Source organism: Netta rufina (genome assembly GCF_964035555.1).
Source record: "Netta rufina genome assembly, chromosome: 2".
NCBI lineage: Eukaryota > Metazoa > Chordata > Aves > Anseriformes > Anatidae > Netta > Netta rufina.
Window position 1 is genome coordinate 5,875,465 of NC_140124.1, and position 27,494 is coordinate 5,902,958.

Below are 27,494 nucleotides of genomic sequence, written 5' to 3' on the forward strand. Positions count from 1 at the left end.
TCCAGCTAGTGAGCTCACTGCTGTTGCAAGAGCAATGAGGACTTACGGGCTCTGTTTCTCGTTTCTCTCTTTTTAAATACTGACTCCTCACCAAACCTTTTGGCTCAGAACAAACGTGCTTAAATTTCAGAGCATATTTTGATAACTACGATTTAAAAAATGAAGCCTTTCATATTTTATTATTTTATTTTGTAACTTTTTGATTATTATTGTGTATATATATACACACATAAATAATACAGAAATTGAAGAGATCTCTCTGGATCTCCTACATCTATGCAGTGTCTGTGCTAAAAGGGAATTATCTTCTGCCTTGTTCTGTAGCTTTCATACGGTTCACTTGAACATTTCTCCAGCAACTGATTTTTTAGCTGATTTATTAACTGATTTTTTAAATGAATGCATCTGCAGATGATGCCAAATTAGGTAGAAGTCTTGGTCTGCTTGAGGGTCAGAAGGCTCCAGAAGGACCTGGATAGGCCAGATTGATGGGCCACATCCAAGCACATGATATTCACCAAGGCTGAATGCTGGGTGCTGCACTTGGGTTATAACAACCTCATGAAGCTTGGGGAAGAGTGGCTGGAAAGTTGGACAGGAGAAAGGAGTTAGGGCTGCTGGTCACCAGCCGGCTAAGCATGAAACAGCGGTATGCCCAGGTGGCCAAGAAAGCCAATGGCATCCTGGCCTACACCAGAAATAGTGTGGCCAGCAGGACTAAGGAAGGGATTGTCCCATTGTATGCAGCACAGGTGAGACTGCACCTTGAATAGTGTGTTCACTTTTGGGCCCTTATAAGAAGGACATTGATTTGTTTAAGCATGTCCAGAGAAGAGCAACAAATCTGGTGAAGGGACTGGGAAATGAGACGTGAGGAGCAGCTGAAGTAACTGGGGTTGTTCAGTCTGGAGAAGAGGAGGCCAAGGGGAGACTCATAATTCTTTACAGCTACATGGAAGGAGGTTGCAGTGAGGAGGGTGTTGGTCTATTTCCTCAGGTGACAAGTAATAGGATGCAAGACAATGGCCTCAGGTTGTGCCAGGGGTGGTTTAGATTGGACATTAGGAAGAATTTCTTCAAGGAAACGGTGCTTAGGCACTGGAACAGGCTGCCTGGGGAGGTGGTGGAGTTGTCATCTCTGGAATTATTTAAGAAACCTGTGGATATGGCACTTAGGGGCCTGGTTTGGGGTTTGGTGGCAGACTTGTAGTGTTAGGTGGGTGGTTGGACTTGATGATCTTGAAGCTCTTTTCTGAAATGATTCTATGATTATGTTTTCTTTCTGCCATTTCAAGGTCATGTTATTTTGTTTTCTGATGCTTCAGAGCTTCATTTTGAGCCATCTCTTCCACTGCTGTTTAAAAAAAAAAGAATATGCAGCCTAATTACTGCTTCTTATTCACTAAATACACATCTTTCATTATTGTTTAGATAATCCTAGCTTTCCTCCTCTTTAATAAGTTTCAGTAATTTATTCTGTAGTTAGCTATATATCTCTTTACAGATGAAGTAGCTTCTCATAAGTTAAACTCTGATTATCATTTGATTGATTTTCTTAGAGGTATTTCATTTAATTTTAAGATTTTTTTTTTCATTCTCAGTTGTACATGGTTTCATTATGAATGCTTAATGGTCTGTTACATGAAGAGAAAAATATTATATGATCACAGATAAGTTTTTAAGAGCGGAAATTTATTTACTTGTAGGCCAGATGAACTCCCAGCTAGATGTATTTCTAGACCTTCTGTATAACCTAGACCAGAGGTAGTGCAGTTGTTTAAAGAAAACAGCTCAGTATCTTGACCTCTTGCATTGTATTGGAAGATAAATTGTTAGCTTGTAATTCTGTTGTAAATGTTAGTTTGTTAAGAATCTGTTATGACCTTTCTTTTTTTCCTCACAGACTATCCGTACATCTGGGAAGAGCTACATTTTATTTTTTATGGCAGTCATCTTTTTATGCTCATTTTATCTCTTCAATCTGATCTTGGCTGTAGTAACTATGGCATATGAAGAGCAAAATAAAGCTACTCTTGCTGAAACAGAGGCAAAGGAAAAATTACTTCAGGATGCTCGTCAAATTCTAGAGAAAGAACAGGTTTGCAAATTATTTTACATAGTGTATAATATGTAGTTCCTTTTGTATTCTTCTGTTTGTGGGTTAGGGGAGAAAGGTTCTTAATTATGCATGATTCACACAATATGTTATAATATTTCATTTATTTCTTTCTGCCTCATTATAAATATGTATAAACAATTCTTCAATATGAGCAAAGAGTATGAGTTCAGGTTACATCATATTAAGTTTTATTTTTTTTGCAGACCTGACACTGCATAATCAAACAATGAGCTTTCAAGGAAGATATGTAGCTTTTGTAGTATTTTATCTTACCTACATCATAGGTACCTGCACCCTGTGGTTTGCTCTGTTCTTGTATAGTACCACTATGGCTGTGTACAAGAAATCCTTTCTTATATCCTTTGGATATAAGAAACTTTTTGCTATTATTGCATAGTTTGACAAAAGATATATGAGTAAAGAGATATGCATCCATTGGAAAAGCTGACATTTCCTTACTTCTCTAAGATTGAATTTAGAATACTGATGATTTTCAGGGTTGTTCAAAAATAGATCTTTCTGAGAGCTGCTGTTCTCAGCTGTTCTCATGCCTCTTTTTGAATGATCACACACAGAAGGTTTACTGATTGACAGGAGCAGGAACAGTCTTTGGACAGGCTAATGCTGTTAGTTCCACATTAATGTAAAAGGACATCCAGGACTGTGTCAGTTTGCTTTTGGTTTCAAGAGTTAATACACACTTCAGATTTCTACAGCGTTCCTTCTTATTCTTGTTACAGTATTGCACGCTGGACCACAGGAAACCAGGGATCGCTTTTTTTTTTATTTTTTCTTTCCTTTTTTTTTTTTAAATAAAAAAACTAATTAATTAATGTATTTATTCACTTATTTATTGTTTTTTTTATTCTTAAGAAGTGAAGTTCAGCTGAGGCAACATATAGTTTGTAAATAAGATATCATTTATCCTCTAACCTTTTATGAAAGATACTTCTAATTTACTGCTAACAACTAAAAAAAGTCACAGTTGTAAGAAGACTTGCATATATTTCCTACCAACTGTCCAATTTCATCAAGATGAAATGTATCACCAGTGTACCAAATTCCTCCTACATAACTGTGGACACACCTGTGATGTTTCTCTGGCTGAAATGCCAGGTTTTATTCAGGCTTTTCCTCCTTCTCTTTCTTTCAAGAGGAATAGTAGTAAAGAAAGATTTAGTATTTTAGGATTTAGTTGGAGCCCTGTGTCCTCTATTGTCATTGTGTTCAAGGTTGAAAGTGAGAAAAGGGGGAATAAACAGTACACCTGAAAATTTTCTGTAGTAGCTGATAAATAACTTTTATCTTTCAGTCTTGTGAGTAGTATTTTGTGTTACTACCACTTTATGATAGTTTAATATTTGAAAGGTAAAAATTGCTAATTCAAAACATTTAGATAGCACAATAATTAAGCTGTATATGGTCCTAGTCCATTCATTGGCATTTGCCCTGTATTAATAGACAGACTTTTTGCTGTTTCTTTTACAGATGTTGGCTGCTGGAGAAAATGATAAGGCCTTGCATGTCAGATCTGAAAAGCCAGTTGCTGACTTAGAAAGTTCAAAAGAAAAAGAGATGAAAGGAGAAAAGCCCATTTTAAGAAAAACCTTAATTTTAGGTGATCATGGTGAAGAGGAATACATATTTTATTCACAGCCTAATCATTGCCAAAAGAAACTTGTAAGTATTTGAAATACAAGATAAATTCATTAGACTTGCACGTGATATGACAATTTGATGAGCAGAAAAGCTTTCTTTACTTGCATTTTTTCCCCTCTCCCTTCTTGCATAAAATGGATTGAACTTGTTTTGTGGACCAATCTGAAAGTTAGATTTGGGGACCAAAGGGAGAAATCAAATGTGGACTTGAAAGGAAAGTTAGAAGTGGCTGTCCGCATAATTAAGACACACCATAGCCTGCTGCACTTACAGCTGTGGTAAGATATGTCAGCATCTCTGTTGTGCTGCATAAAGAAACATAGAAAACCCTGTAATTTTCAGAACTTCCCTAATAACCAAACCTTTCTTTTTTGTACACATGTAATTCTCTGACCAAAATATTTCGCATTGGATTTAGTTCAGTATGACTACTGCTGATGTTAGGGGCATGATTCAGTTGTCTAAATATAAGCATCTAGTGCCATTTTATATGTTCTTGAACAGGCTGTACATCCTATACAACTTTGGTGTCAGTGGCCTATCTTCCAGTACTGTTGTATTGGGTTTACGTGGCAAGGCTTTTGTAGCAGGGGGGACTGCAGGGGTGGACTCAGAGAGTTAGTCAAATATAATCTGCAACATTTAGAGGTAATGACAACTACTAGATTATCACATCTAGGAATTACGGCAACTACAAGATCTGCTAAAGCTGACAACTCTTCAATATGCTCTGTACTTCAATCACAAGAAGAGGCTGAAGATGCCAAGCCAAAGAGGAAAAAGCTGATCAGAGAGAAAGGACACCATCAGTTCCATAAGAACTTAAAGAACTGTCCTTCTAGAGCTTATTTCGATATAAAATCCTAGTTTGTCAGAGGACTTCTCATCACTAGTTATTTCATTCAGTTTGAGAGATGAGCAACAGTAAATAGTTCAGTGTTGATGGATGCTCTTAACTTTTCTAAAAACATGAACGCTGAAAGCTTGTGAACAAATGTGAACTCCAGAAAGAAGACTTTGGGAAGTTCAGGCAAGCAGGCACACAAATTTTTACAAGTTTATCTCTTTAGAGTGACCAAATATCACAGAAAGAAATAAAAGGACAAAATTGCCCTGGTAACTGGAATGTGATTAGGATAATCTAATTGGGTCTTTTAGATTCTGAAAAAATGCAGATAGAAAAAATGAACACTTTATCACTATATTACAAATTCATTTTATATGTCTATTCTATAACTATCAGCTAAGTTTTGCTTAGCTTTGAAGTCATTAAAATATCAAAGAGACAAAAAGAAATTAATTAATAGTAAACCCCTAGGGCCAAGGGTATTAGTTTCATTCCGTGAATAATGATTTTATAAAATATGTTCATAAAAATCTTATTATGATGAAAGTCTGAAGTAATGATATGACATATCAGTAGTTACATACTCTCCCCTCCCAAATAGAAATGAAATTATTTTTTGTGCTGAAATAGAATACTAAAGTACTGTACATTATGATGTGGTCAGTCAGTAACTTCCTGCCAGCTGGTGGCTAAAATTATATTCTCCCTAATACTTGAATCTTCCTCCTTTCTATTTTTCTCTACCTTGAAGAGTCTCACCTACTCTTTGTAGCCTCTTTTAAAACTCAGTGTTTTACAACTATCTATTTATTTAGGCTTTAAAAATATGCATGTATTGGGATATATCGGGGAGAGGGGGGAAGGATGCACAGTTATTGTATCAGAAACTAAATCTTTGGTTGTAATTTAGCGTATCCCATAAGATATATGGCTGTTTCTCAGTGCATATCAGGAACAGTGAGGTTAGTATTCTGTTACTTTAATGAAAACAAAAGTAGTCCCATTTCTAGTTTTAAGCAGTTTGATATTAGTATTCTTGATAGGCTTAAGAGGTCTGGGCAAACCAATTATTTTGACTCACTAATTAGCTATTATTAATATAAATTCTTATTTCTTAATAATAGTTCAATTTTTTTTTAATTATTTATTTTATCGAACACTGGAAAGATGGAACGATTTTTTTCCTTGCTCTCTTGATAATCATTTTTTACCTTCTAGAATGAGAATATACATTCTATAATGGCATAATTATTTTTGTTAAATATTTTCAGAAGGAAACAACTTCTTGAAGAATGTTAGTGTTTTTAATGAAATGTCCTGTCTCCATGTGATTTTTTTTTTGTTGTTTTGTCTCAAATTCTGTCAGCAAGGTAAGGCCTTATTACAATGTATATTTAAAACATTTTAACTGCATATTTATCTTACACTGTACATATTTTTTTTTATATTAACAAACATTTATTCATATTCCCCGGCTATATTATCTTCTGTTGTATTTCTAACCAAAGAGGCAGATCCTGCTGTCCTATGAATTGTCAGTGGACTCCATTAATGATCCTCTTAGAAGACAGAGGTTAATGAGTGCAGCCACTGTTATTACAGATAATTTGGGTAAGTCATTCATTCTTCAGAGTTTTTTTCTACAGTGCTTGAGTAACTTGACCTAAGAGATCAAAATGTCACAAACAATCTACATTGTGTAGAAGTCACTAGGGGAAATCATGCTGTAGTCAAAAGTGCGTGTGTCGATCTGCTCGAGGGTAGGAAGGCTCTGCAGGAGGATCTGGATAGGCTGCACCGATGGGCTGAGGTCAACTGCATGAAGTTCAACAAGGCCAAGTGCCGGGTCCTGCACCTGGGGCGCAATAACCCCAAGCAGAGCTACAGGCTGGGAGATGAGTGGTTGGAAAGCTGCCAGGCGGAGAAGGACCTGGGAGTGATGGTTGATAGTCGGCTGTATATGAGCCAGCAGTGTGCTCAGGCGGCCAAGAAGGCCAACAGCATCCTGGCTTGCATAAGAAGCAGTGTGGCCAGCAGGGCTAGGGAAGTGATCATCCCCCTGTACTTGGCTCTGGTGAGGCTGCACCTCGAGTACTGTGTTCAGTTTTGGGCCCCTCGCTACAAGAAGGACATCGAGGTGCTCGAGCAACTCCAGAGAAGGGTGATGAATCTGGTGAAGGGTCTGGAGAACAAGTCCTACAAGGAGCGGCTGAGGGAGTTGGGATTGTTCAGCCTGGAGAAAAGGAGGCTCAGGGGCGACCTTATTGCTCTCTACAGGTACCTTAAAGGAGGCTGTAGTGAGGTGGGGGTTGGTTTGTTCTCCCACGTGCCTGGTGACAAGACGAGGGGGAATGGGCTTAAGTTGTGCCAGGGGAGTTTTAGATTGGATGTTAGGAAGAACTTCTTTAACGAAAGGGTTGTTAGACATTGGAACAGGCTGCCCAGGGAAGTGGTGGAGTCACCATCCCTGGAGGTCTTTGGTAGACATTTAGATGTAGAGCTTAGGGATATGGTTTAGTGGAGGACTGTTAGTGTTAGGTCAGAGGTTGGACTCGATGATCTTGAGGTCTCTTCCAACCTAGAAATTCTGTGATTCTGTGACATACTTTGAAAGAAAAGAGCTTCAAGCTATTTGTAAGGACAAGCTTTCACCATGAAGACAGTCAGACTTTGACCTCATAGATGAGCAGGGGGTTGGACTAAGATATGGGAGAAAACTTTCTCCATTTTATTCTGGATTTTTTTTCAATGCGTACTGCATCTGTGACTGTGCAGGTACAACTGACAGAAAAGTTAGTCTGGGTAATAAACATATGAAGAGATGGGTAATATCACCTGTTTCTGTAATTACAAGATTTGTTGATGATGATCTTTAAATGGCCTGTGACTAGTTTGTGTAGAATGAATGAAATATTTTTTTTCTATCATGCTCACGAGTTTGATATTTTTTTCTCAATCTTTTCTATGATTGTTTGTCTTTTTCTTCATACAGTGAAATTCCAATTAGTATTACTAATGTCACTTTCCTTTTTTTTTTTTTTATTTTATTTTATTTTTTTTCATTCAGAATTGCAGGAGTCAAAGCTGAAATTCCCTTTAATTTGTAAACGTTTTGCTCAAAAGTATCTAATATGGAATTGTAGCCCATTCTGGAGATTAGTCAAAGAGAAGGTGAAATTTGTAATTTTGGATCCATTCGTTGATCTCATAATCATGATTTGCATTGTAGTGAATACCTGTTTCATGGCTCTTGAGCACCCCGACATGACACCCACTTTCAAAGACATGATTTATACAAGTGACAAGGTAAGTTAATACTACTGTAGAGTGAATATGGAGGTATTGTCCCAGACTGACTGGGTCAGCCTCTTAAGATGTATTTTTTCTGTGACTTTATAGTGAATTTCTTCTTCCTCTTCCCAGGTCTTCACCCTGATTTTTGCAGCAGAAATGGTCTTGAAAATCATCGCTCTAGATCCTTACTACTACTTTCAGCAAAAATGGAATATTTTTGATAGTGTAGTTGTTATGGTTGGCTTAATAAGTTTTAGTGCAAATCTGTCATTTTTCAGGCTGGTAATCATTTCTTTATTCTCTTTTTAAAAATGCCCATGTTGTATAGATTTGTAAAATCATTACAGTGATACCCTCAAATTATTTTACTGGTGAATCTGTTAAATCTCTTTGTAAGTGAATAGTAAGCCAACATGAATGTTAGATTAGAATTAATATTAAATGAACATTAAAAAAAAAACATTTAATATGTTTATTATAGTGTGTACATTGGATATAACAAATTCTCTGGCACAGTGTTCCCCCTTAGAGATTTGACTTTGTGGGAAGTTCATCAGTGTTCTGTTTGGTCTGTACAATGGCACTGATCAAATACATTTCAGATCTTCAATCAGGAAAATGTATTATCCATTTTCATGAGCTTTAAAGATAGCAATGGTTCCTTACCTACATAACTTTTCCTTTTGGGTTGAGAATTGTAAAATAGCTGGCTTTCCTTAAGGCTTTCCACCTTCTTGGGTAAAAGGACTCTCTCTCAGATATCTATACATAATGTCACTTTTTCCTATACCCTTGCAGTGTATTCAGAATTACATATACTAAATTTACTAATTATTTTTAATATTCTTCCTAGCTTTTCAGAGACATCACACCTGAAAAGTCAGTTGAATTCTGTTTCTTCTTTTGTATTGTGACTGAGTTTAACAGCTCAGAATTCTAATTTGACTTAAAAAGTCCCTTTTAATCATGAGGGTACATAGTATATATCCCATCCATTTTTCCAAGTCTGTTGTGTGAAACATAGAAAAACTTCTTTCCACTGTGATTTGATTATACGTGCTTGATGTAGTCCAAAATGCAGTCATTTCATAAACCTCATCCAAGTTAGCTATCTGATTATTACTTCTGGTAGCTGTAGTACTGTGAGTAATACAAATGAACTTACACATGCTGTTATTTAACATAGCATTAACAATTTGAAAGCTTGCCTGAGCAGTTCTCCATCCTCAGCAGTATTAACCGTTTGAACTTAAGCACAGTACTTTTGGATTAGAACAGATAAAAACCTTTATTTGGGGGACAAATTATGATGGTCTTATTGGATATGGTCTTTACTGAAGCAAAGACAGCATGATAAATGCAGGATATCTTGTGTGTGTGTGTGTGTGGTGTGTTATCTGTGTAGTGTTCTGCTACTCATTCTTCTCTTGTGTTTTACTTGCAGCTCAGGATCTTCAAACTGGCAAAGATTTGGCCAGCCTTAAATACTCTTATGAAAATAATTCTAAACTCAGTTGGCGCTCTGGGTAACCTCACTCTGGTTTTGATTATTACCGTATTTATTTTTGCTGTAGTAGGAAAGCAGGTTTTGGGAAAATGTTATGAGACTAACTTCACAAAAATAAGTGTAAGCAGAAATTTACGCTGGCATATGAAGGATTTTTGTCATTCATTCCTGGTCATATTCCGAATATTATGTGGAGAATGGATTGAAACCATGTGGGAATGTATGGAAGTGGCTGGAGAACATCTGTGTCTTCTCATTTTCCTGCTAGTCCTGGTGATAGGAAACTTAGTGGTGAGTTTCAAGCTATTTTTCAGTTTTTACTGAATGAATTCAGTTACATTGACATCTTTTTTTTCCCTGAGACAATCATAATTCAAAGAGTATTCACATTATTCTATTTTCTGGATGTTAGTTAACATTTTATTTTTTTTGTGTATGTGTCTTTCTCACAAAAGAGGTAGCCAATAATTAAAATACACAAAATAATTAATTCTACCAAAGTATGGAATTGCAGCACGTTCAATAATTTGGTGATAATTTGCTTTCTTCATCTGTTGTGTCACTGGGATCAACTAATCAAATTGCTTTTAATGCTTACCAATTTATCCTTACAGTATAAAAAGCCTACAGTACCCAGGTTTTCTACTCTGAGTGATTTATACTCATTCTAACATATGTTGTGAGCTAGTTTATTCTTCATGCCTGCCTATCTTGCACATACTTTTCTCTCAACTTTTCACAATCTTCTGTCTTTAAGAAGAGTTGTTGGATTTTGTTTATAATAGCTGCAAATATATCAAACACATTAAGTACAGGATTTGTTAGACAATGCAATAAAATTTCATAAAAGACTGGGGTAAGTCCTCAGGAAACTGCCTAGTCTGTTTCTATACTCCAGTAAAGGATGAGTGATGCCTTAGTCCTGTTTTTAAAAGTCTCACTGATGAAATCCTTTTGTTTTTCTTACCCCAGAATGTTTTTCTGCAAAGCACAGCCTTGTTCAACAACTTAACATTGTTTGAAAATGTTACATTTACTTTTGCCTGTAGTAATCACATTTTTTCCCCTTATCTTTCTTCCCAAGAATCTCAAACTTTCTGGAAAATCCAGCATTTTAGTATACTCCCCCTCACCCCCAAGTAGATGCTTTGGTAAAATACTCTATTACCATGAGCAGTCAGTTAATAATTGGAGGAACAAATCTTCTTATACTTGATTTATCGGTCTATACCAGATCTCTTTTGATTACATTACTATTAAAATTTATTTTTGCCAACTGTTTTTCAATCAGTCTACTTCCTTGTACATTATGGATATCAGAACATATGAAAATATATTGTATATACTCCACACACACACTTCCTTCCTTTTTCTCCTGTCTTTCCTTCCAGAAGAAGCCATAACATATACAATTAATTTCCTATTATAATAGTAAATAATAGCGGTGGTAGATGAAAGAGAGAGTGAGATTTTTAATCTAAAGAAGGTTTGCTGAAATGCTATTTTTCTCTGTTAGAAGCAGCAGTGTCTTCAACTTACTTTATATACTTTAAGGTGCTCAACCTATTTATTGCCTTGCTGCTGAGTTCGTTCAGTACCGACTCCTCAACGGGACAAGAGGAAGCTGAAAAACAGTCTAAATGTCAGATTGCCATTGCACGGATTCACAAGGGCCTGAAGTCTGTGAAACAGAGAATTTTGGATAAATGTGGCAAAATAAAGAAAGGAAACCTCAGAACAGCCAAAAAGAATTATTTGGTGAAAACTTCTACCAAAGACCTAGAAGAAAATAGCTATGCCATGACAGATGTCACAAAGGATATAGACAACAGTTTTTTTGACATTGGGTATTACAATACTGAAGAGAGTTCTTCAGTAACAAGGAAGTATGAGGAATTTTCAACTTATCGTAGTACCTGTGTTCCCATTGCAGCAGCAGAGACTTATACCGATGAAGGTGGTGATAGTCAGAGTGTGTACACAGAAATGGAATACAGAAAACGGGTAAGAAATGCTAATGTTTGAAATTTTATTGTAACTTTCACCTGCAAATTCAGTCTTGAAGATTAATATGCTGTAACTAGATTACTTTGTTAATAATTGCATTTTATGAATGTCCGTTGTGGTATGGCTGTGAAGCTGACATGCTTTAAATCTATGAGAACAGGTATTTGTGCTCAAAATGCAGTTACCTAACATTATGCCAAGGCCAAAATGTCAAAAAGAGATGCTGGTTTTGGTTGGATTGTTGTATGGTCAGTGTCTAGCTGGAATAGTGGAATGCATTTCCTAGGCTTTTGGTTGCAAGAGGAGGTATTGTCAGTGGATATCTGTGGACAAATTCTCAAAGAAGCAGAAATTGCTGATCACCTTAGAATCATCAGTGGCCATTTGAAATATGTTTTGAGTTGGATTATGTATTATGTTATGAGATATCTATTGCCTGGATTTTGTTTTGGCAAAAGGACTGAGATCTGATAGGAATCACTTAGCAATTCTGCATGGAACCAGAGACTGGCTGAGGCTGAGCTGGTTCATCAGAACTTAGTATGTTGGCTGCAGGAATCCACCAGTGGGATAAATGTATGCCTTGAGAAATGATACATGTCCACAGGATAACCACAGCACCAAAGTGTTTGGAATTGAGGAAGAAAGTCTTATTTTATGTGCCCTTAAAGAATATCGTTTAATTCTCTATAATAAGACAGACATGCTAAGCTTTGTGGATGCTTTAGATTCTGTTAAAAAATTTAACTTTCAGAATAACTCTCATGAAGAAAAAGGTAGAACATCAATTGTTTTGCATTATTTCACTCAGGGAGACAGATTAAAACGTAGAGAGCAGTGCCAGAGTTCAAGCAGCTTCAGCCAGATTTCTGGGACTTCAGAAACACTAAGTCGCTTTTCAGAAACGCACCAAAAGAAAGGACAAAATGAGGTATTCATAACTTTTGTCACCTTGCAGAATGTGCTAGAGATGAAAGTTCTCACAGTGGTTCTCTTATTCAGAGATGACAGGACAAGTAGTTTCCAAACAGTAACAAGTATAATTCATGCAGAAGATGGTGCATCTCTCTAGAGGTAATACTAGTTTAAAACATGGGGGTTTGTGTCTCATGAACAGCTGTGGCTACCGGTGTAACTTACTGTATTATTTTCTACAAAACAGTGGAACAGAAATTAAACAAGGAACACATTTTCTTTAAACTCATCTGATATGTACTGTTCAGTTTTATGGATAATTGTTTGCTGTCATTCTTGGATGCAAAAATTTATTCTCTAGAAATGGTTCTCCAAAAAAAGCATAGCTCTGGTGCAAAAACTTTAGCTTATTCAAATGCAGTGCAGTTCCACATAAAAAAAGGTCATGGCGTGCTTCCAGAAAATTAAATGGAAGTTCAGTAACATTGGATCACTTCTGTATATATACATATATATATATATATTCTTTATTTGGATCAGAAGGGAGTTTCATTTATTTAGAATATGGTGACTTTATTAAGGAAAAACAAATAAATTCTCTTCTGTGCCTTTCTTCTGTGCAGAGATTTGATGTTGGTAGCTATTCTGAAGCCAGCACTGTGGATCCAGTTGCTCTTACGGATATTTTTTCCCAGCCTCACAAATCACACCTGCCTAAGCCCTGTTTTGCAGAAAGTAAGAATATTTTATTTATCACAGTGACACCAAATGAACAAAGGTATCTGTTTGGAAATTTCCAAATTGACAGATACTGTTTGCCTGAGACACCTATTTGTACACATAAAAACTCAAATAAATGTACCTGATGCCAGCACACAACTGAGGCAGGACTGGGATGCCTGAACACAGGCATTTAGTACCATGTGAAACGTCTGAGAGTACCCACAGCAACTGCATGGGGATGGCAGAAATGACACAGGAACTGTAGGATATCCCAAATGGCCTAAAACAAATCTAAATACCTGTATGTTGATGGCAAAATGCCATCTTTGGAGTGTGATCCAGTCTTATATTGAGACACCAGACTGTAGGTATTTGTATGTAAGGGCATTTAAACACCTCCAAAGGGGTAGCTGGAGGTCACCCAGGATATTCATCTTGGGACCTGGTATCTGAAGTGGCACGTCAACTGGGTTTGTCTGAGCTCCCAGTACAGTGGGTGAATATTCCAGTACAGCTACTGTACTGGAAGATTGTACTGAAGATTGTACAGCTCATCCCAGGGTGGACACCTACATCTGATTGCCTGGACTGCTCCAGAGACTGCATTGACTCTGATGTTTCAATCCTGTTGACTTTAGAGATGAATGAAGAAGGGTGTTTTTGGAGCAAAATAGTGAACAATATAGTTGTAACACCTCTGTAATGCAATCAAGTGAAATAATCAGTAAAAATAATAATTTACTAAACCACTAGTGAGATAATATCTTTTTTTCAAATCAAAAAGAATAAATGCAAAGAATAAAATAAGGATTTTTTTTTTTTATGTAGAATTGATAACATTTTAGATGAAACCCTTGCAGAGGGGCTTGTCTGCACAAAAGCTTCTCTACTTTTTCCATGTATGAGATGTTCTATTAAAAGAGATTACTGTTCTCTACAAATTCTGTCTTTTCTTTGGCTTTAGAACTTTTCAGCAACAATAAACATTCATTGTCCTACACTTTCTGTGGCTCCATATTTTCCATGAAACCAATATACTGTTCTTTTTCTTTTCAGGTTGTGTTGAATGTTCTCCATGTTGTGCAGTGGATATCACTAAGTTTCCAGGCAGCACTTGGTGGAAATTTAGAAAAACCTGCTACAAAATTGTCAAACATAGCTGGTTTGAAAATTTTATCATTTTTATGATAATATTGAGCAGTGCGGCACTGGTAAATTTAATTTAATTTCTCAAACTTTGAATGAATGATTGTCAGTAAAGGAAAGAAATCCTATTATTTTATTTCATTTATTTCTTCTTCTATTCTAGATGAGAGTATAATAAATGTATGGTTTTGTAGTTACAAGGTTCTCCTGCACTTGTCTAAGATACTTAAATGTATAGAATCATATTCTTTTTCACAGTTCTTTATGGAACTACTTCTGTGCTTAACCGGGAGGCTAGACCAGGCGCTGAAATTACTTATGAAAGCTTAAAAAATGGTTTACCTCCAAAGTTGTAAAGCAGACTAACTGCTCAATAAAACATTGGGTTCAAAATCACCCAGACATTAAGATGATCAGAATTTAAAAGTGAAGATGGCAGTAAACTGATAAGCTGGCCTAATGTTTAATTGCTAATCTGATTATGTCTGTGCCTAATGAAGAATAAGGTAATTTTTATTTGATTTGAAAACATATTCACTAAGTTTACTGAAAGCCGTCTACTGAAGTGAGAAAGGAAAGTGAGTTATTATTTAATGTACTGCAGGACCTAAGTTGAATACAAAAACATTTGGTATCGAGATGCAAAATAACAAAACAATAATTATTTATTTTAATCAAAGACTTCTTGGGGTGTTGAGAACTTTAATGTTCCTAAATCCTGATGTCTTCTTGCAAAAGGGGACTTGCCCACTTTCTGCTAATTTATAAAGTTGTTTCTTGATAAGAAATTTCCTTAACTAGCTAGAATAAAGAGATATCATACCTTCAGGCATGTCTGGGGTTTGGAAGTAAATTAAGTAAGATGGTGGTCATGGAAAAAATGCATAGAAAAGTACATGGTAAGTGCTGAGAGCAAGGAAAAAGTTAGCAATGAGAAGTTTTAAAGAGCATCACTTTTAATGAACAGGTAGTTTGACTAATGGGTGGAGATGAAGGTAGCTGAGGTGAAAGAGTGAAACTAATGACGTTAATTATCAAACTTGCTCAGAAAAAAAAAGTAGAAAATAGTAAACAGGATAAAGTACATCAACGCTGAGAGTTCTCAATTACCTACAGTCAAGTTACCAGTCCTGTGGACACAGTGACAGTTGCTCTGTAGATTTTTCTCCTAGTCATAGTAAAATTGAATGACCACTGTAGGAAGAAGCCACACTGGATACTCATCAGATGCCATTTTAAAGAAGGGTAAAACATAAATAAGGCAAAGTATGTGATTTTCAACCCACTTGAAAATGAGAGTGTAGTTATTTTACAATTTCGGTTTTTACTTCTAAGTATAAAACTAAGTAGGTTTTGCCAATATTTTAACATAAAATGCTTATAATAAACCAAACTGTATGTTCTTGTGCAATATAAAAATAATTTACCGTGAAACTACTGAACAGTTTTAAACTGAAAATTTCTGAAATTCCAGGCATTTGAAGATATTAACCTCGAAAAGAGAAGAACAATTAAAATGATTCTAGAGTATGCTGATAAAATATTTACTTATATCTTTTTTATGGAGATGCTTCTGAAATGGATAGCTTATGGTTTGTACAGCTATTTCACAAATAGCTGGTGTTTGCTCGACTTCATCATTGTATGTGTAAGTATTGTACTCGTCTTATAATTTGAATTTTGATACTTTGTCTTAAAAACTACATGTGAAATTGGAGTATGATTAAACACATGTAAAATACAGGTTCCAAAACTGAAAAGAACTGCAATCAAAAGTGACTGTAGGACAAATTTAAATGGAAATTGTATGTAATAATTAGAAGTTTCTTAAAACAAAACAGAAAATCCCACATTTATCAAGTTACTGTTGTTGAGGACCATATTGGTACACACCTTTTCAGCGTATAGCAAGAGTGTAATTAGCAATCAGAAATGAAATTAAAGGAAGTTAATTAGATATGATAGAAAAATGTGAAGGTACTGGCAGCTCCAGCATTTAGAAACATACTTATTCTGAATCCCAACAAATTTAAATAATGCATTCTTGCCATATAAGAACAAAGTATTTTTTTTTGTCAACAATACAACTGGAAGATACCGAAATTAAATAGTTTAAAATAAGGAATTCTAAATAACTGACTTCCAAGGACATCAAAGTAGCTGTTTGATAAGCTCTCTGAATATTTAGCATTGAAAGTTGTGAATACTAAGAAATTTCATCAGAAGAATCAATACTATGACTATTTAAAAAAGAATATAAAGCAATTACTCTAGCAATTAAAGATCTGCAATTTTCATTACAATGCTGACCAAAACGGGAAAACGTGAAAATGTCAAATGGCTAGACAATCGGATAAAAAAAACATTAATAGGAAGGAAGAGATAAATTATGAACTGGGGGGGGGGGGAGGGGACGGACACACGACCCTGATTGTTGAAAGAATTTTTCAGTTCATTTTCTGTCTTATGAAGATCTAAAATCAAGACTGGATGTCTTTTTAAAAATATTTTTTTCTAAAATACTATCTTAAGTTATAGTCAAAATGGGGAATTACTGGATACACTTCTGAGAATAATTGTAAAGAAAATTAGAATAATTTATCTAAATAATTCTTTCTAGCCTTCTTAGTGTATGACATAGTTACCAATAGTTACCAATTTCGTTGTTGTATTGGAATTTTGAAGTATTATATGAACTGATTTTGGAAAAAAATAATTAATTGGAATGAAAGAATGACATTATTTGAAAAATGTCAGAAAAGAATGAGGTAAAATTCCATCATAATAGCTTTAAGTGTATATTTTTTGCATTTGAATTATTGGTCAAAGATGCTATGACAGTAAGTCTGCAATTGTCTACTGACACAAATAAAATAACTTTTTAATTTTATGCCAGTCAATAATCTCAATTTCAATTCAATTAACACAGCTTTCATTTGTTTCCTGGGGACTAAAATCTGTTTCCCAAGACAAATTACTTTGTTCCCATGGGAGTGCCCTGAAATCTCTCAGGACGCTGAGAGCACTGAGGCCTCTTCGAGCTTTGTCAAGATTTGAAGGGATAAAGGTAAGGATCTTGGGAGTGGTGTGTATGTTTTGTAATAGCTGCTTTGGAAAAAATAAGAACTTGACTGGTCATGACCCTGAGCAACTTGTTCTAGGTTGGAGCAGTTGATCTGTGTTTCTGTTGTATTATGTATTTCTAGTGAATATTATACAAGGCCATGATAAAAGGCTTGGAACTTTCTCATAATGATAGCAATGAAACACTTCTACAGTGGTTATTGCATGAAGTTCATTTTGATCTGGAGGGCAAGCTGGTATTCTCTTACAAAACTCCTCCAAGATAAACAAAGATTATTTATCATGTTGTAGTATATGCAGATTGTTCTCCTATACTTGCTTTTTAGAGTCCATAGCTACCACACACTTGTCTTTTTATTTATATATTTGATTTACTCAAGGATAATTCTTGCTGACATCTGTTTTAATTCCTCAGAATGACAAGATAGAAACCACAGAATTACATACTAAGACAAGATTGATGTTGGGCTGAAGGCTGGCTTTAATTGTCATCTGCTAGTTTTTATATGGGTGAGAATCTGCAATAGATAGGGGAGAAAAAATAATTGTTTTTGTTGTTGTTGTTGTTTGTTTGTTTGAGAATATGTTCTATTGAATGTGAAAAAGTCATTCTTTTCATCCATTTTATTTATTTAAGGTTGTTGTGAATGCACTCTTGGGAGCTATCCCCTCAATCCTGAACGTTTTACTCGTCTGTGTTGTCTTCTGGCTCCTGTTTAACATTGTAGGAGTAAAACTACTCGGAAAAAAGTTTTGGAAATGCACACTGAAGACAGGAAATATCAGTGAAATTAAAAACAAAACTGATTGTGAAAACAGTAATGGAACATGGGTGAATAATGCTGTAAACTTTGACCATGTTGGAATGGGATACTTGGCTCTTCTCGAAGTGGTAAGTTCTCTAAGAGCATGCTCAGTTTCAATTTCTTCAAGGAAAGAGCAGCCCAACCACAGAATGCTACTGCACTTCTGTTTATCTCACTGAAATTGGGGATTTTTTTTTAGCTTAAATAAATATTTTTCATACACATTTCAACACTGTAGTGTGTGCATCTTTGTGTTAAAATCAAGCACACTGTTTCATGGCTTTTTCATTTCATTTTAATTTTGATAAACACACTAAGCCTGAAACAGTCTGATTGATACTGAGTTTAAATTAGTCTCGTTTTCTTTAGATTAAAAATTAGTCCCATGTTGGGTAAGAGAGAAGGAGCATGGTGGTGCTGTTTATATTGTCTGTTACTATGTAAGTCATGAAGAGTATGGATGCTAATTTACTGATCTTCCCAGTACCACAACAAAGGAGACAGAAGCACTTTTTAAAATGGTTATCCTCATGTCCTGTATAGATTAAGTTCTTTGCCCCACATCCTCCACAGCCTTCTAGAATTCTGCAGAATGCATAAATTAATTATGCAACTGTTTTTAGGCGACTTTTAAAGGTTGGATGGACATTATGTATGCAGCAGTGGATTCACGTGAGGTACGTCACTAAAATGAAATTAACTTATTTTTCCTTCCCTTCTTTACTTTTTTATACATACAATTCACTTTTTTCAGCTTTGTTTGCATTATCAAGTCAGAAATGCATGCAGATGAATGCTTCAAGCTATGTAATGAAAAAATAATCCTGAGAATACCAAATGCCTGAAACTTAGATGAAAGAAAATTGGTCAAAATAATGATACCACACAAAAGCCTGCCTACTTTATCAAGAATGCAAGGGCAAGATGTTGCAAGTTTTATACAAGTCTTTTTCTGGAAATAGAATTGAGAAGGCCTTGGAAGCATTAGTCCTCTGAAGCAAATTTTCTTTCTTTTAAATGTATACAGTAGCATTAAAACAGCATGCATGTTTAGCAGGTATTCCTAGAGGTTTCTTCCCTTTGTTTGATACTCTTACTATTTCTTCCCCATTTCTGTGTGCTGTTTCTCACTCTCACTAGTACAATATGATTTAACTTTTTACGTGTTTAATTTAATTGCCTTTTCCTTATTCATGCAAACACTAACTGTGAAGTAGCTGCTAATTAAAAGTAAGATCATTCCTTGTAGGGCTGTTCATAGTGAGCTGGTATTTTAAAAGTGCTTCTTGTCTGGGATAGCATTCAGGAAGATGACAATTCACTGACTTGTTTTAGCCTGAGTTGTTTTTCTCATCTAGGCATTCAGAGTATTCCTTCTGATTGGAACTAATCATCTATTATTTAAGAATAAGAATTTTTGCTAGAGCAAGGTTTATGCATCTTCATTTGTAATTATCTTTACATACAGCCAAAAGACAGGACAAGACAATTGTTCTACTTGTACATGTAAATAAGGTTTTAAATATGCATAAATAATCTATTGATCCTTACAATAAAAATGTTGGTTGTTATAAATTTTGGAAATGACAAAGCTGTTACTATCCAGTTTTTAGTAATAATGTTTTCCTGTTTGGATTTTTTTTTTAACAGATAGATGAGCAGCCAAGCTTTGAAGCATTCTTACCCATGTACTTTTTTTTTGTGATTTTTATTATTTTTGGATCTTTCTTCATGTTGAACCTTTTCATTGGAGTGGTTATCAGCAATTTTAATAAACAAAGGAAAAAGATAAGTACTGTATGAACTAATTTAGGGTCTCTTCTAATCCTGATTTGATTAACTGTATGTTTGTTTGACATCTAGATATCTAACATTTTCAGATAACTATTTGACTGGAGAAATTTAAAATAAAATTTAGTTTCAGGTTTTCAAAATAGGATTCTTGTTGCTAGCTCATGCTTAAGCATTGTTTGGCGCTTTTCTTTCATTTAGTAATTTACCTGTAAATCCTGTTTACATGATAGGTCCTTCTGTTCTAAGTGGAAGGATGGGGAGAAGGGAGTAGATAGTTTTAGAGAAGTCAAAAAAAGTGTTATATAGACTTTGCTACAGCAGACTGGAATTCTTTTCTTCTTCTTTGAGGATTAATTTTGGAGAACAGAATAACTCTTTTTGCTGAGAGGAAACACCTAACAAATTTGGTAAGGATAGTCAAAACCCATGACTGCTAACAGGAGAAATAGCCAGTGCTTTCCTGGCAAAGAAACTTGAAAAGGTCTTCTTAATCAGAACTTCTTCTAAAGTAGCTACATTTTAAAAATCTGGTCTTCAACAAAGTCCTCTGCAGATTAATTTACTGAGTTTTTAAAAAAATCTGTGGTGAGATCCATGCCATGGCCCTAGAAAGAAGACAGCTAACCCTTTGTTAAAGCCCATGAAACACTGATTGCTTGCTCTCCTCATAGTTCTTAGATTACCTATTATTTTTATTCATTAAGAAATTGAAGTAAAAATCTCGGAATGGAAAACACAGCCAGAGAAAAGAAACAGTCAGCCTTCCCAGGTACACTTCAGCTTCTTGGTGCCAGAAGATAATACAAAGCATCTGGAGCCTTATTTATTATCGATAAATATGTCAACTGAGTCCTCTTCAATTGAAGTTTAATCAGTCCCTGATTCATTCAGGGACTGAATATGCCCAGAATATTAAGGGCCTCTAGTCAATTAATCCACTTGGAAGTCTTAAAACCACTAAGCATTTTGCTCATTAAAAATATACCACAAAATGGTGTACCACAAAATGGTATACTGACGGGAAGTTTACAAGTTCAAGGTGCACGTTTGGAAAACAGAATCTCCATAGGATCAATTTAGTTATTTCCATAGGCTGACTTACACACAAAGTGTGAAAGAAGTACTGCCTTAGGTAGATATATTAAGAAAATAAATAAATAAGGTGCACAAGAAATTTTTCTGCTCTCTGCACCAGAATCACTTAAGGTGATTCTCCACTTCTACTCTGATCTCATGAAACCCCCCTCGAATGCTGTGTTCAGCTCGGGCCAGAGCACAGGAGAGAATCCAGAGGAGGCCACAAGGATGCTCAGAGGCTGGAGCACCTCTGCTGTGGAGCCAGGCTGAGGGAGTTGGGGTTGTTCAGCCTGGAAAGGAGAAGGCTCCAGGGAGACCTCACAGCGGCCTGCCAGGGCTTAAAGGGAGCTGGGGAGGGACTCTTGGGCAGGGGTGTAGGGATAGGACAAGGGGGAATGGCTTCAAAATAAAAGACGGTAGATTTAGATTAGATATTAGGAGGAAATTCTTCCCAGTGAGGGTGGTGAGGCCCTGTCCCAGGCTGCCCAGAGGAGCTGTGGCTGCCCCATCCCTGGCAGTGCCCAAGGCCAGGCTGGATGGGGCTGGGGGCAGCCTGGGCTGGTGGGAGGGGTCCCTGCCCATGGCAGGGGGTGGCACTTGGTGGGCTTTGAGGGCCCTGCCAACCCAGTCCATCCTATGGTTTCATGGTTCTATGAATTTAAATTGAATTTTCAGAGATTTTGCTGGAGTGATCGGAAGTGCACATGGCCTACAAAAAATTGTTACAGGTTTGTTTTATAAAAAGATAATCATTCAATGATTTTATGATGGCTTCTCCTGGATACTTGGTTCAACATGATTGGTAGGTACAGATGGCATAGATGGTACTAGGAAAAGTACCAGAAATTCATAACAAAGAAAATCCCATAGAACTTGGTCCCAGAGTAGTTACTCATAATCCTCCATTGACTTTCTAGCCCAGCCGTATGCTTTTTTCCTACCTTTCCCAAAAATATAAATGAAAAGTATTTTAATTATTGATGAGTCTTAGGTCATTGTTAAAATATGAAATAGATTTATAAAAACAACAGAAAGTCTCTTACAGTTGAGGAATCTGAGTCAGGAATACTGAGTGGACTAGATTTTCACAATCAAACCTCGATCATTTTTTTTCAGTACATCTTTTCAAAGAAGATGGGGAATACTGAAGAAACTTTTTTTTTTTTTTTCTGTGTTGTCTTAAATTCCATTTAGAACAGCTGTAATTCACTTTTTTATGTAGATAAATTTGCTGGTATTTATTTAGTTGACTGTTTAAATGTCTACTGAACAACAGTAATTTTTCCCTTTACTTAGGTGGAAAAGATCTATTTTTAACTGAGGAACAGAAAAAGTACTATAATGCCCTAAAAAAACTTGGATCCAAGAAACCTCAAAAACCCATCCCAAGACCACTGGTGAGGCCACCCTAAATGGAATGTGGTATCAAATATAGATGGTGACCATATTTAATCGAAGCAACCAGGCATCTGGAAATAAATTTATGAGTTAGAGATGATCATTATCCTCATTCCATATAGATATTCCATAATCTTCCTTACAGATAAAACTTTTTAATCTTCCTTACAGATTAAACTTTTATAAAAGTTTAATATTAAAAGTGTTTGGTTACCATAATCTTGGTTACTTACATTGCATGATATCGCTTCTGCAACTAGATGGGATTATTGCAGGAGAATAAGTAAGGAGTAGTACATGCTACTCATTATTTACTTTTAAATCATCTTACTCTTTAGTTCCTCAAGTTTTTTACTTTAATTCCAGTCCTGAGTTCATATGTTAACTATTCATTGTTTTTCTTGCTTATGAGTTTTTAATTTGAATTGCTTACAGTAAAATGTCTGCTTCAGTAAGTATTTCTATAAAAAGAGCAATCACAAAGTACTCTGACTGTTTTCCTGCTAATTATTTTTTTCTAAAGAAATGTAGTTGCATGATACCTGAAAATACTTGGCCAAGTACTGAGTGTTTTCCTTGAAAGTCTAAAGAAAACTCCTAAAAATGCTTCTGGTACCTTATTATTAAACTTATATTCTCTTAAATTCCCTTTCTAAGCAAAAATCATTTGATTGTTGACTGGGTCTTAGAAGTAGCATTAATCAATTCTCTCTCTCCACAGAATGTGTTCCAAGGATATCTCTTTGATATAGTATCACACAAAGCATTTGACATTAGTGTCGTGACTCTCATCTGTCTAAATATGGTTGTCATGATGGCAGAAAATGACAACGAAGCTGTCAGGAATGTTCTTAAAAATATCAACTATTTTTTTGTGGCAGTATTTACTGGGGAATGTGTCATAAAAATACTAGCCTTGCGACATTATTTCTTCACCAGTGGCTGGAACATATTTGATTTAGTTGTTGTGATCCTCTCACTAGCTAGTAAGTATCATCTGCTAATAATTTGTCTTACCAGTACTAAACAAAATTTCAGTATGAAGTTACCACTTACATATATCTGACAAAAAATTCCAGATCCAGTGTACTTTTTCAAACCATGTTCTAAGTTGTTACTTCTAAAATTGTATATGTTGTTTTCCATTATATTTTTCCAGATATATATTAAAAGATAAATTGATAGTTTCCTTTCATCTTTCTTTTCCTTTCCTTTCTCTATCCTTCCTCTCACTCTTCCTTCCTTTAAAAAGTACAAGTTTTATTAAGCAATTTACAGAATAGCAATTTAATGCAGTGATATCTTTTCTAAGTTATTATACGTAAGTAGTGCTCTTCATAATGTTTTTATACTTTTGATTTGCAAGTAACCACATTAACTGTCATTTCACAGTAAAAGTAAATCCAGGTTAAAAATACATTTGGATGCAAAATGGAAACTTCTATCTCCTTTTCCAGGACTTTATTTTAAGAAGCCAGGTTGCAAGGGCTGATAAAGAAAGATCAGGAGAGTTGCTCAGCACCATTATAAGTCTAGGGGACTGTTTGTGACTGTGGAAAATCTCATTAGAATTTGCTTAGTTTTTGTTGATGTTGTTTGTTTTTTTAAATCAGATCATGTGTTTGTCACTTTTTCAGAAGAGTCAAATATTAAGTTTCTTGTGGAGTTTATTTGGTCTGTTTGGTCTGCCAGAATTAGGTTTTATCATAGAATAAAGAAGAGGACAGGAAAGAGTTCTTTGCTTTTCCCTAATCACAATACCCCTTTGCTATCCCATGAAATCCAGAAGAATGCAGATTCTTAGATCTTCTATTTGTAATCATACATTACCTCTGTGTTACTGAAGGTGATAGTAGGGTCACAGAATGAGGTGTGATGGAAGACTAATAGTGAAGACAATTTTCCTTTATTTTCTTTTTGATCTTCTCTGATCTCATTCAAATACAAAGCATTAATGAAAGTCTTAATGTTTAGCATGTGGCCTGGGCCAACAGCTAGGAGATGAGCCCCAGGACAGGAGCTGAATGGATTAAAAAGGATTTTTTAAAAGTACTTCAGCAATGCGTAACTTCATGCACTGAATTACAGAAATCTGGAAGGATGCAGTTTCCATACTATACATAAGCTCAGTACCTTTGTAAAGATATGTAAAGATACTACAATTTGTTTTGCTTTTCCTAAGCTCTTTCATAAGCAATTGCAGTATTAATGATAATGTTTCTATGGAAAGTGATATAATATGATCAGTGATAATGTTGATTGCTTTCAACACCTGAAGCACAGACTATAACAAAATGAACATAAGTATGGAATTTCATTGATGTGTCTTGACAACATTTTGGTTTCTTTTTCTTTTCAAAGCTATTGGACTTGCTGAAGGCTTTTCAAGCTTCTTCTCTCCCACGCTTCTGAGAATTTTTCGTTTGGCACGAATTGGACGAATCCTGAGATTGATTCGAAAAGCTAGAGGAATTCGAACTCTTCTTTTTGCGTTATTGATGTCTCTTCCTGCTCTGTTCAACATTGGTCTTTTGCTTTTCCTGGTTATGTTCATTTATGCTATTGTGGGCATGACAAACTTTGCCTGTCTTGGCTGGGAAGATGGGATTGATAACCTTTTCAACTTTCAAACTTTTGAAAGTAGCATACTCTGTCTCTTCCAAGTTATAACATCAGCTGGCTGGGATGGACTTTTGAGTCCTCTGATAAAAGAACCTGCATCGTGTGCTCCCAACTTAAATATGACAGATAAAGACAGCAATAGTTGCAGAAATAAGGTCGTTGGTATCACATTTTTTGTAAGCTATGTCATTATATCGTTTCTCATTGTTGTAAACATGTACATAGCTGTCATTTTAGAGAACTTCAGTGTCGCCACTGAAGAAAGTGCAGATCCGCTTTGTGAGGATGACTTTGATATGTTTTATGAAACCTGGGCAAAATTCGATCCTCAGGCAACACAGTTTATTGAATATTCTGCTCTTTCAGACTTTGCAGATGCACTGGCAGAACCTTTACGCGTTCCAAAGCCAAATACAATTCAGCTCATATCAATGGACCTCCCTATAGTGAGTGGAGATAAGATCCACTGCTTGGATATCTTGCTTGCTTTCACTAAAAGGGTCTTAGGAGAATCTGGGGATTTGGATAGTCTGGAATTACAGATGGAAGAAAAATTTATGGCTGCCAATCCATCAAAAGTTTCCTACAAGCCAATTACTACAACACTTAAAAGAAAACAAGAGGAGGTGTCAGCTCTTGTTATTCAAAGGGCCTTCAGGAGGCATTTGGTGCAGCGATCTTTGAAACGCAAATCTTTCTTACACCGTCATAAACATCGTAACAGTGGTGTCTTTGAAGAAGAGACACATGAGAAGGAAGGTCTTATTCCATCAAGGCTTAATGGAAATTATGGTAGGAAGATAGACAAATCAGAAACTACATCTTCCGTATCCCTCCCTTTATTTTATGATGGTATTGCTGGAACAGATAGTGATAATGTGGACACATAGTTTAGCCCAGGCTGCAGCATTTTTACTAAACCAATGAGAATTATTTTGAAATGGAGAATATCTTCAAATTCTAGTAATTGGATGAAGAAAATATCCTTAATTTACAGTAGTTATAGTATCCTTTAGGTATTCTGATTGTTCAGTTTTGCAAATGTTCCTTCAAATAAGTAGAATTTGCACAACTATGTCATAAATATTAGAAGAAAATCAAACCGTGGATTTTTTTTTTCCCTCTGCTACTGGAATTGGTGTGTTAATTTTTCTTTCTGTAATTTTTGTATTACTTCATATTTCTGTTACTATGGGAGAAATCTCACAAGATCAGTTGTAATTTTAACATGATTAATAGGCACACAAGGCTGTAGAACAATGTCTCTTCAGAGATAAAGTCTGGTATAAAAAATTGGTTATTGTGGGAAAATGAAATAATTACTACATTTTCTGTGAAGGAGCTCACTTAGGATACTTAAATAAAGGATACTTTAAAAGCCACTAATTTTTAGGTTGCCTGAGACCATCTTTCTCCTAATTCCTTTGGGAGTATTCATTTACGCTTATGAATTTTTGAGTTATCTTTACATGTGCACCTAAACAGATTTAGGAAATCATCCTCAGGTAACTATGCTTGAAAGTTATATGTAACTTGTTCCTTGTATTCCATTGTCATTGATAAAGATGTTGAAGAGCTTGGTCCCAAGACTGACCCCTGAGGGACACCACTTGTGACTGGCGTCCACCCAGATATAGAACCATTGACCAAAACCCTTTGGTTGTGACCAGCCAACCAATTCTTTATCTATTCTAACAGTCCATCCTTCAGATCCATACCTCTCCAATTTAGAGAGAAGAATGTGGTGAGAGACCACATCAAAGACTTTGAAAAGCCTATTCATAAAATCCCGAAGTTACGTAAACTTTACTTAATGAGATCCTTCAAATGGAATGATTATAAGCACTGCATGTCAGACTCTGCTTAGTAGACAGACCTTTTTAAGGAAGCTCTGGGGAAAACCATTTTCTCCTTCATGAAATGATGAAAAGTAGGGATAAAAAATTAGCTCTGATGGCTCTGATGATTCTATTGCTCAGAACACCCAAAGGGCTGCCCTGAGGGAAATCATTTTTTGGAACTTCTCCATTTCATGAAAGGTCAAATATGTATCACGTAAGACTGATGATACCTGCCTTCTTGTACATGTATCTTATATAATAACAGTAAAATGTTAGAAGCCCATTTATGACATCTTCTTGTACTTAAGAGAGAGCTTTAAAGCATGTTAAGCAATTCATGTGTTTTGTAGTGACTCTTCAGCAATAATAAATTCTAATCACTATGGAAATTAAATAATCTCAGTATAACAGGCTGGAGAAATGAGCTAACAGGAACATTGTGCAGTTCAACAAAAGCAAATGATGAGACCTGTACCTGGAGAGGAGGAATCTCGTGCACTAGTAGATGGCTGGAAGTGATGTTTGCAGAAAAGGTATTAGGAATCATGGTAGACATCGTCCCTAGGGGTGTTCAAGGAAAGGTTGGACATGGCACTTAGGGACATGGTTTAGTGGGTGACATTGGCGGTAGGGGGATGGTTGGAGTGGATGATCT

At 35.7% G+C, this 27,494-nt stretch overlaps 1 protein-coding gene across 1 annotated transcript in view; it reads left to right on the plus strand.

Moving 5' to 3' along the window:
* LOC311207124 (sodium channel protein type 5 subunit alpha-like) overlaps window positions 1–25,888 on the plus strand; it is a gene marked incomplete at both ends in the record, with an annotated part of 37,458 nt that extends 11,570 nt beyond the window's left edge. The window contains 17 exons of the mRNA XM_084283025.1: window positions 1,904–2,098; window positions 3,608–3,799; window positions 6,134–6,236; window positions 7,693–7,931; window positions 8,049–8,201; window positions 9,364–9,717; window positions 10,981–11,430; window positions 12,972–13,083; window positions 14,128–14,282; window positions 15,692–15,874; window positions 17,147–17,284; window positions 17,939–18,193; window positions 18,731–18,784; window positions 19,758–19,899; window positions 22,275–22,375; window positions 23,098–23,362; window positions 24,738–25,888. Coding sequence (XP_084139151.1) covers window positions 1,904–2,098; window positions 3,608–3,799; window positions 6,134–6,236; window positions 7,693–7,931; window positions 8,049–8,201; window positions 9,364–9,717; window positions 10,981–11,430; window positions 12,972–13,083; window positions 14,128–14,282; window positions 15,692–15,874; window positions 17,147–17,284; window positions 17,939–18,193; window positions 18,731–18,784; window positions 19,758–19,899; window positions 22,275–22,375; window positions 23,098–23,362; window positions 24,738–25,888 — 4,242 coding nt within the window. The remainder of the gene's footprint in view (window positions 1–1,903; window positions 2,099–3,607; window positions 3,800–6,133; window positions 6,237–7,692; window positions 7,932–8,048; window positions 8,202–9,363; window positions 9,718–10,980; window positions 11,431–12,971; window positions 13,084–14,127; window positions 14,283–15,691; window positions 15,875–17,146; window positions 17,285–17,938; window positions 18,194–18,730; window positions 18,785–19,757; window positions 19,900–22,274; window positions 22,376–23,097; window positions 23,363–24,737) is intronic.
* Between the last annotated feature and the right edge of the window lie 1,606 nt (window positions 25,889–27,494).